This window comes from Aulonocara stuartgranti (genome assembly GCF_965226115.1).
Source record: "Aulonocara stuartgranti genome assembly, chromosome: 12".
NCBI classification, from domain to species: domain Eukaryota; kingdom Metazoa; phylum Chordata; class Actinopteri; order Cichliformes; family Cichlidae; genus Aulonocara; species Aulonocara stuartgranti.
Genome location: NC_138948.1, coordinates 6261545 through 6272516, shown reverse-complemented (window position 1 = coordinate 6272516; position 10972 = coordinate 6261545). Strand labels below are relative to the sequence as shown.

General features: G+C 38.3%; 1 protein-coding gene across 1 annotated transcript; it reads left to right on the top strand.

Moving 5' to 3' along the window:
- The first annotated feature begins 299 nt into the window (after positions 1-299).
- On the top strand, positions 300-7685 carry lox (lysyl oxidase). The gene is made up of 7 exons (XM_082555558.1): positions 300-886; positions 1504-1612; positions 2654-2785; positions 2930-3086; positions 4968-5063; positions 5240-5355; positions 6628-7685. Exons 1-7 carry the CDS (start codon positions 385-387, stop codon positions 6632-6634), a joined length of 1119 nt encoding a protein of 372 aa, XP_082411684.1. The 5' UTR covers positions 300-384; the 3' UTR covers positions 6635-7685.
- The last annotated feature ends 3287 nt before the right edge of the window (positions 7686-10972 follow it).

The following is a 10972-nucleotide window of genomic DNA, read 5'->3' as shown; positions in this document are numbered from 1 at the left end:
ATTGTACTTGCAGTGGAAGGGCCTGACTTTAACTCTAATTTCTACAGTGCACTTGTGAACTTCGTAAAAAATAATTCCCATTTGATAGCACACAGCTGGAGACTGCTGGGAAACTTACTGGACATCTACAAAACTCAGTTTCAACTGTATGCTTTTTTATTTTTTGAGTTGAAGCGAGAATAAAGAAGTTACAATTACACCAAATGAGAGTCTGAAGCCACATCTGATACTTAAACTTAAACCACCTCTCCCTCTCTCTCTCTCTCTCTCTCTCTCACACACTCTCTTGCGCTCAAACATTTGAGAGGAAGTCCTTGAATCAGCAGCTGTGTGGCTGGAAAAAGAGCAACTCTCATTAAAAACTCAAGAGATTTGCTATTAATAATGAAGGAGCTCTCCCCCATCGTTTTGCTGATTTCTTTTGCACACATTTGTTTCCTCTGTGCTTTTCTGGATGGAGCTCGCGCCCAGGAAGGTCCTGCTGCTGATTCACTTCGTCGGGGGTTGACATGGCAACATAACGGGCAGGTTTTCAGCATCCTGAGCCGTGGCTCTCAGTACAGGCCCTCCGCAAGGAGGCAAAGCGGATCACCCAGCCAGGGGAACCCCGTGGTTGTCCTCAGCAGTGCTAACGATACAGCCCGGGGCTCCCCGAGGGTCCCTGCGGCCAGCAGCTCGGCGCAATTACGCGCCATGACGCACCAGCGGCGGCAGCGACCTGACTCCGGCGCGGTTGGACGGGAGGACGTGATGGTGGGAGATGATCCCTACAACCCGTACAAGCCTTCCAACTATGACCCTTACTATAACTACTACAACTCGTACTACAGACCTAGACCTCGGGTTCAACCCCGACCCGGTTATGGCACCAGCTACCACCAGAATGGTAAGAAAACTAGCTTGCTTATTCATTAGGACGTCACTGACAAACCATCACAAAACAAGCTGGCATGATTAAAATCAGTAAAATTACACAAACGTAGGTTGTTTTTTTTTTCATAAGACTGTGAGCTTACCATATATTTAAACACCTCACATCGCTTGTGTTAAGTGTTGGCTCATAACCTCATGTTATTTTGTCTACATGCAGCTTTTTATAGGCTCAGCGTTCATGCTCAACCAATAACCCTTTAAATGTTGACTTGAAATAAGGTAGATTTGGAGTTTCTACAGCCTTCCTCCATATACACAATGCCTGCAGGTGTTTCAGTGTAAAGATCCTGTAACAGCCCATTTCAGCTTTGACTATTTGGCACGACCAGTTTATAAGTTTTTCCTAAGCACATTTATAATATGCCTTAAGGGGCTGATCTTAAAGCTAAATGTTGCTGGCTTTCAACTTAGACCTACATGTTAAACTACACGGTATCTCAGTAGTATACTGAGCCAAGGTGTCACTTTTAAAGTTTAGTTTAAAGGTTTTACTTTCTGATGTCATAATGTCATGTGAGTGAAAGTGGAAAGGGATGAAAACAGTATACATCTGCCGTGTCTTGTTTGCAGGACTCCCTGATCTGGTTCCTGATCCATACTACATCCAGCTCGCTACCTACGTCCAGAGAGTGCCCATGTACAACCTGCGCTGTGCTGCAGAGGAGAACTGCCTTGCCACGTAAGATAACACAGCTGACTGCAGGCCTCGGTTCTGCTGCCTGTTATCAGATATATTTTATTTTCACACTGTGCGTTTTAAAATTCACCAATCAGCTGTAACTTCACTTTGAGTATGAGTGACTGATTGAACGAAAAACTAATGTGTGAATGGACAAAATAGTTTTTTTAGTTTCAGATGTGAAACAGTATAAAAGGAGAGGGACAGATGCCTTCACTAATAACTAGCTGCACAGTCAGACAAATGCTGGTGTCCTTTTTTACTCCCATTGAGATAATTTCTGTGTATGACATAAAAATGTGAAGCTAGGACTGACCAAAATTCAGGAGCTCAGTGAAGGAAGCTGACAACTTACTGCAGGTTCGTTCAGCAGCGCCCCCTGGTGTGCAGACGTCAGCATATACACACAAGTTTGTTTTTTACATAGTATCAGAATCAGAGTCAGAATTTATTGCTAAATCTTGAGCAAATTTATAACATTAGGAAATTGCTGCGGTACTTAGTGCGAAACATACTATAAGACACAGACTTAAATAAATATAAAAAGTGCTAAGCAGATATATGTGTGTGTAGATAGATAGATAGATAGATAGATAGATAGATAGATAGATAGATAGATAGATAGATAGATAGATAGATAGATAGATAGATAGATAGATAGATAGATAGATAGATAGATAGATAGATAGATAGATAGATAGATATCAACTGATGCTGTGCTTGAGAGTCACCATCTACCGGAACCAAATTCCTTGTATGTATCTGCACATATAAATGGCCACTAAACACGATTCTGATTCTGATGAAGTGCTGTATTTGGGTAACCATCTACCTGTGTCCCAAAAGAATATTATATGATTTATAAGATACATTTAATAACATACTTTACATGGAACATACCTCATCTACTGAAATTCCAAATCATTTCCATTTCAGTGATGGACACAAGACTCAGTGTTTGTGCAGAATTCCCTCTTTTATTCATTCAAACTGAAGACTTGACTTTGAGCTCGTCTCTCGCCATCATCTCTCCTCCTCTAGGTCTTCTCGTTATTCTCAGGATTATGACACCAGAGTTTTACTGAGGTTTCCTCAGAGGGTGAAGAACCAGGGAACGGCCGACTTCCTGCCCAGCAAACCTCGATATGCCTGGGAGTGGCACAGCTGTCATAAGTAGGTTGCCAGATGAAAGGGTTTAACGTGGTTTAGAGATTCACGCTGGTATACATTTATTATCCCAGTATTGTTCCTGGACTTACTTTCCCAGTTATTTGGTAGTTTACTGCCACACTGTGACTTTATTGTGGTGTTATTCAGTCACTTCCACAGCATGGACGAGTTCAGCCTGTACGAGCTGCTGGATTCCCGAACTTATAGTCAAGTGGCTGAGGGTCACAAGGCCAGCTTCTGTCTGGAGGACACCTCCTGTGATCCAGGATACTATCGCCGCTTCGCCTGCACCTCACACACTCAGGTACAAAAACACATTGGGGACAATATGGAAGTAAATTCATTTATATATTGGATTACTTCTATATTACTATTAAGGAGAAAAACACATTAACCTGACTTGTAGACGTCATATCTTTTATAAATATGACAGAGTACTGTATAATGAGTACTTTTGATCTTATGAAGCAGTTCTTAGTTTCAGCTAAAGCAACTTTTAAAAATATATTTTAAAAATCTTAATATTAAAAGGAACAAGGAAAAAGTACTCTTGCTTAACAATATGTAGCCTAGTTTAGGGCCTGAAACTAGATGATTTCTGAGCTCACAGACTGTAGACAGCACAGGTTTTTATTCTATAAGAGCCATGTCTCTTACAACTAGGGATGGGTATCGAAAACCGGTTCTTGTTCAGAACCGGTTCCCACTGTTTCAATTCCTTGGAATTGTTTGCCATTTTTGCAAACGATTCCCTTATCGATTCCAGTCGCCCCGAATGACGTCATCACGTTGCGGAGCGTCATTTACCTGGCAGGAAACACGCGCCGTTGGTTATACTTTACGAGAACGGATGACAACAGGGCAACTTGCAATACTTGCAAAGTAGATGTTTAATTTAAGGGAGGAAACACTACGAATATGCAAAAGCATTTGCTCACAAAACACGCAATAACCTTAAATGAATGTCGTGTTTTTAATTCCGCTCCGGACTCGTGAATCTCAACCCAGCAGCAGCGGTAACGTTTGCACGTCCTCTCCCGTTAATGCGGCAGGTAAATAATCAACTAACAGTGCATATTATGTTAGCGCGATCTGCCTTATTACAAAACCTGCCAATACTGTGCATTTAGGTGACCATGATGAGACAGACAGAGTCTGGCTGGCTCAGATGCTGGCAGCTCTCGCTGCAGTCTACCGATAGCGTCTCCTTTCAGACCAGGATAGACGAATGTCACCGAGCAGTGACTAAGTTTGTGGTAAAAGGCTTGAACCCATTTGCCACAGCAGATGCCCCCGATATTCGGTAAGTGAATGTGTGTAATTGTAGGCAGGGACATTACTGGATATTCTTGTGTAATTGCTACAGAACAATTTATGTTATACTTTGTTATTGCTACAGAAGAATATTTATTTTATTATTTTACATTTACAATTTTTTTTCCTGGGGCCCCTTTGACACCCCATTGAAGAGCCGTAGGCTGTGGATCTCTTAAGATCTCACTATTGGGCTTGTAAGGCCATGTTACTCCTAAATTTCTATCTTGTTCAAAGAGAAGATATAAAACAAAGTTCTAAGCTAATTGACCTTAGTGTTCTCCTTTTTTAAAGAGAATCGATAAGAGAATCGAATCGTTAAACAGAATCGAAAATGGAATCGGAATCGTGAAAATCTTATCAATACCCATCCCTACTTACAACCATTAATTATATATATTCAGCAATTCATCATTTAGCACATTAATTTTCATTCGGTCTGACTAATAAACTATTTGACAGCTTGAATGCAATTAAGCTACATTGCAAAACAGACTCCAGCAACAGTGGGACGTAGGACAGGACCCCCTGGTGGTGGCTGAAGCAAGTGGAGTTTGAAAGGCAGAATGACGGAAGAAGACTGAGATTTATAGCACATCCAGGGCTGATCGGCTCACATGGGGAGGCAGGATAATAACTGGTCATGATGAAAGAATTAAGTTTGACAGCGTTTAAAAGCAGAAGTGATGCAAAGAATAGATTAGCAATCCAAACACCCACAAATGCAGCCAGATGAATGAATACAGCTATCCCTTATTGACGTTACGCATAAGCCTCAACAAAAATGTCTTAAAATTGTGTTGTGAATGTTTATATTAAGTTCACAGGACTGTGTTAATGTGGAGTTTTTTTCCCTTTGTTTTTCTAATAGGGTTTGAGTCCAGGTTGCTATGACACCTACAATGCTGACATCGACTGTCAGTGGATTGACATCACTGACGTCTCTCCTGGAAAGTACATCCTGAAGGTCTGATTCACATGTCATGGTTTTGACTGTTCTGTGCCTTTTTAAAATACAAAACAATATATTATTGAGTTGTTAAAGATTGAAAATAGTAAAGTTTTGCCAAATGTTGTTGATTTGGTCATATAATTTTCACCTTCTGCACTGATGAGTGTTGTAATACACTCCTTTCCTGTCAGGTGACAGTAAACCCCAGACAGCAAGTTCCAGAGTCCAACTTCAACAACAACATCGCTCGATGCGATGTTCAGTACACCGGCACCTCTGCACATGTGTCCGGATGCACCGTGACAGCGTGAGAAACCTCTACGTTTCCTTTACTGTTAATTCAGGCTGATTTGGTGAAGCTGTGAAATAGAAGAACAGCCATAGAACCATGTGATTACATCACAAGAAATCAGCTGATGCATTTTAACATAAGGACGTCATTGGGTGTTAGCGAGACCTGCTGTGATATTCTGTCTGGAGATGGTGGCACTAACAAAAAGACAGGTGGCCGAGGTGGAGGTGGCAGAACTGAAGATGCTTCACTGGGAGACAGCTGGATGGACGGGATTAGGAATGAGTATATCAGAGGGATAGAGCAGGTTGAGCAATTTGGACACAACGTTAGAGAGGCAAGGCTAAGATGATGTGGACATGTGCAGAAGAGGGATAGCTGATATACTGGAGAGAGGAGCTAAATATAGAGCTGTCAGGGAGGAGGAAAAGTGGAAGACCACTAAGAAGATTCATAATTGTAGTGAAGGAGGATATGTAGAAGAGCAGTGTGGCAGAGGGGGATGCTAGGAAGAGGATGAGATGAAGATTTTTCTGTGGTGACACATTAACTTGAATATCTTTGGACTGTGGGAGGCAACCAAAAATACCTGGAGAGAACCCATGCAGGTACAGGGAGAACATGCAAGCTTCTTACAGAAAGACTCCAGCTGACCAGCATGTTGAAACCAAGAACCCTCTCCCTTTGAAGCGATAGTCCTAACCATTACATCATTGGATTATAGCCTGGTAAAGCCCAGACAGAGAGTGGGTAACTCACTAATCTGTGCTGCTTTGTGAAACAGCTCCTTCTACACCTGAGAAAAGATTCAGTTACAGACATAAATTCTGTACTGATTACGGATTTTTTATTATAGATTTTCCAAAACTAGAAAGTGAAGACTTCCTTTCAGGTATAAAGGTGCAACTGTGTTCTGTGATTGATGATCACATGTAAAAGGTGCAACTGCAGGTTTATTAATCAGCTGATTTGTCTAAGTAGTAAAAAAAAAATCAACATTTGTTGTGATTCTTTATGTTGTTTCAACCTGTGGAGTTCCACCTTATTTCCTGACTTTGTTCTGGGGAACACATCCACTTCCTACTGTCTCTACAAGATACCCACAGCTCAGTTTAATATTTCACCGAAGCCAGAATTCTGCATTTTGCTGACAGAAAAGTAAACTTAATTTTACGTCTCTGAGTGAAAATACAGGATGTTTCTTTAGCTTTTATCTAATTTATGAATTCAGAATGACTGGAACCAACTACCTATCAATCATCAGTACCTTTGCTTTGCTTTTTGCAGCTATTGAGGTGAATCCCTGGATATGAGCCTGAAGATGAACATAGAAGACGCATACAGAGCTGCACAGGAGTTAAACTTACAGTTTGTTCGCATGTGAGTCAGATGATTCAAATATACACAATAAAAAATACTCAGGACATGGAAATACCTGAAATAGGGACGATATGCTGATTAATATTTTAGTATTTTTGAGTTACTGGGGTAGATGATCGATTTATGATGGATCCAAACCAGAGATGGAAAATAACTCAGTTTGTGGCTTTCACAGCAGTTCTGATTCATGACATGTGTACTGTATTTCTATATTGAGAGAGACGTTGTACTTTTTGCTTCCATACTACTACATGTATCTGACAGTTGGAGTTACTGGTTTCTTATTTTTTTCTTACTTTGCACATTTAGTTTTTATATCCAACATAAAAGTTTGTTTAAAGAAGCTACTTTTTACCCAAAGGCCATTAGATAAACTTTTTTAGCCTAAATAATTTCAGGGCAGGATTGAGTAGGAATTTATTTGCCTTTATATCATGTTTTTTCTTTTAATTTAGTTTTCTCATGACCTCGTGCGCTTTTTCTATTTTAAACTGCAAAAAACTATTTCATGTGAGTGGGGCAAAACAGACACGCATGCTCTCTCTGCGCTTCTATAGACTGCTTCAGTATTAATTTAATGTTTGAAACTTTAAACACATTTCGATGACAGTTTCTTGGCATTTTTAAATATAATGGACATTTCATTTTTTCAGTATCCTGTACGATTTAATATGCTTTTTTGGTGCTATAGACTAGATTTTTGAGTTTTGGTGCTAAAATATATAAAGTTTGCACTTTGTGTTTACGAATTTAAAAAACGAACAAAAAAAAAATCCTGCCTGTAAATCCTTTACAAGTGAGTAAGTGTGTGTGTGTGTGTTTGTGTGTGTTAACTGTGTAAACACAGTACACAGTGTGTGTGCCTGATGACCTGTAACCACACATACCTGCAGAGCTGTGTATAGGCCAAGCTCATGTCTCATGCTATCATCCTACATTTCTGCTTCATATCACACTAATAAAGTTTGCTTGAATGTGAAGTCATTCGTGTTAACATTTGTCTGTTTTAATGTGAGTTTTCACCGTGTCCACCGGCAGCTGTGGCTCAGGTGGTAGAGCAGGCTGTCAACCAATCAGAAGGTCAATAGATCTTCCTTGGGCAGGTTGCCCCTGATACATCCATCACAGTGTGTATGTCAATGTTAGATAAATGTCCTTAAGTATAGATAAAAGCCCTGTGTGAATGAGACTTGCAGTGCAAAACGCAAAATTAGGTAGAAAGGTGCTACATACCAGTCATTTACCGTTCAAGCCGTAGCCTCTGGGGCTGGAAAACGAAGCAAATGTCCATTTGAGGCTGACTCCAGAAGTGAGTCACTGCTAATAAATCCCCAGGCCAGCATTACAGGATAAAAAATAATGTTATCAGTCTCTTTTGGTCATAGATAGTTTCTTCCATAAGCACTAAGGTACAATCCAGGTACATGCTCCAGCTACGAGTGTAAAATACCAGTATTCCTTAGGTTGCCAAGTATTAATATTAGGCTGCATATTAAAGATGCCATATTATCCACATTTTGAAGCTTTAGCATGACTATTTTTACCACCACAATGTTTTTCTTTGGTTTTGTGTGCTGTTGTGTTTTTTTTAATCAAAAGCAACCATATTTGAACAAAACGTTAGCAACTAGCAAGCTTGCTTAGGAATCTGCACCCTAAAACTGCACGGGTGATCTTCAAACACACAGATACCCACTAACTAGTGCTAAGCAAAAGAGGAATATAATACAGAAATTTCATGCACCAAAACTGAAGCACAAACTCCTTAAATAAAAAGCCATTCATGTTAGTCAGTTACTTTAAAAATCCGAACATTGCTACAGCTGCCAGTGATAGGACACGTATACACACCCTGTAAAACTGGGCATTTTAACAAAACAGTTTCTGATGATTGATTTACTTTTGTACAATCATTAGTAGCCATTACAGGGACTGCAGCTTTTAACACTTCTCTGTTGCCTTCACTTTTCAGCCACATGATTGCAGCTTGGTTCCATTAAGCACATATTTGTGTAAGTGTGATAAATCTATACAGTACATTGATGCAACTTGCTAACCATTGGGTGACATATATAGCAACCATTCACAAGAACAGTCACATTATTATTATTATTATTATTTATATTACAATAAAAAGACCTACAATATTGAGAATAAGTTTAACATTCAGATGGTCCTCTGTGAGGAAGCCGTTGGTGATGGTGGGAAGGAAGAACTCTCGTTTAACAGATGAAGGGACAGAAATGAGAAAAAAGAAAGCTTAAAGAGACGAGGATGAAATACAAACTATGTGGCACAGTATTACTGGCACGTACTGGAAAGAAGCAGGTATAAAGAGTAATAAAAGTGTAATCTGAGTATTATCTTCTACTTGGTATTCTTGTCACACCGAGCCTTTACCTGAGGAAAACCTTTTGTGGTTAAACTTATGTCATTGACACCCAAAACAACCTGTCCGGTATTTAGATTGTTTCAAATATTTATTTATTTATCTGGGTAGATTGTCTCCATTTTTAATTATTAATGTTTTTTATTGTTAAATGAAAACAAAAACAAAGAATCTATGGATTATTTCTTTATTAGACATTTTAGCAAATAATAAACAATATAATCACTCATTATTTTTATATATATTATGGTACTATTTAGTGTGAATGCTGACTTATTTATTTATTTATTTATTTATTTATTTATTTGTCATTACTCAGCTTTTTTAGATTTTAAGGATGTTTACTTTCCAAACTTGGAAAATTGTAAGTGCACTTTACCCTTCAGGTGAATGATTCCACCTTTTTCAGCTCATTCAACATTTTTAACTTAACATTCAGCAATTATTTCATTTCAGCTCAAAACATCTATCAGCATTCAAACTGCAGTTTCTTCAGAAAGTGCATTTTCTAGTTTTTTCACTTTCTTTCCTTCTTTCTTTCCTGTGACACTAGATGTCAGTGTTGAGGTAAAAATGAGCTGCTGATGCCTCGTCTAGTAAAGCAGAGGTTTACAGGCTGTTATTATGGAAACACGGAAACACAACCTAACATTTATATCCCATCTGTGGAGTAGCTTCTGCGACTAAAAGTTATGTAACTGTGTATATGATGTCAAATGGCTCATTTTAGAAGACAGATCCAGGATGCTGACAAAGAAACCACTGAATTTGGAAGTTTGTTTTAAATCATTGCGGTCGGGAAAATAAATGATCTTTCGCTCACTATTTAGCGTAAAAAGGACATTTTTCTTTAGTATATCTAATTTTTCGTGCCAGACAGACCATTTGTGAAGTTGTATTAATATTTGTGTTCAAAATGATAACAGAAAAAGGCTCTTGTTCAGGCTGGGAGAGGGTGAAGAACACTTTAAAATGTTTATGCAAAATTGAAATACTTGGGCTATTTTTTTTAATCTTCATTGTTTCAGCCAAACGTTAAGATTCATGACGTTAAAAATAATTAAAATATAGATTTAAGAATATTAGTTTAACATGAAATGAAACATAACAATAAGAACTGCCCTTATGATTCTATATAATCATATAATTACGATTAGAATGAAAACCCCATTCAGGATTTCAGTGTGGTCTTTATTCTAAGGATAACGGATCCATATAACGGACTTCATTTCCTTCGTCTGCGCTGCTGCCCTCATCGAAGATCGTCTATTGAAACAACGCCTCAGTTACCAGCAGGAAAAAGACACCGAGAGACTGAGCATAAGACAGACTCGGTGCTCCACTTTTTTAATAATAGCTCCGGTTATTAAAATAAGTTCATTATTAGGATACTAAATATTAATAGTCAGAAATGAAAAAAAAAATTAAAGCGGGGTTTACATAGGCAGGTTTGAAAGGTAAGAAAAATATGGTTATTTTAAGAGCATTGGGAACAGTCTGTGTGTTGTGTGAACTTGATGTTTCTCCATTTCTGTAAATGCTAACTTTAACTCATCATTGTCCTTTTCTTTCTTTCTTTCTTTCTTTCTTTCTTTCTTTCTTTCTTTCTTTCTTTCTTTCTTTCTTATTTTTCTTGTTGTAAAATACATTTCTATATAATACTATATATATATATATATATATATATATATATATATATATATATATATATATATATATATATATAAAAGAAGTGGACACATCTGGTCAGAAAAATCAAATAAAGGTCACATTTCTGCACATTATTCGTCTCCACTTTTATTAATTCAATTCTTGTAACAAAGTTGAAGATTCATTATTACCATTACAACAATTAATAATATT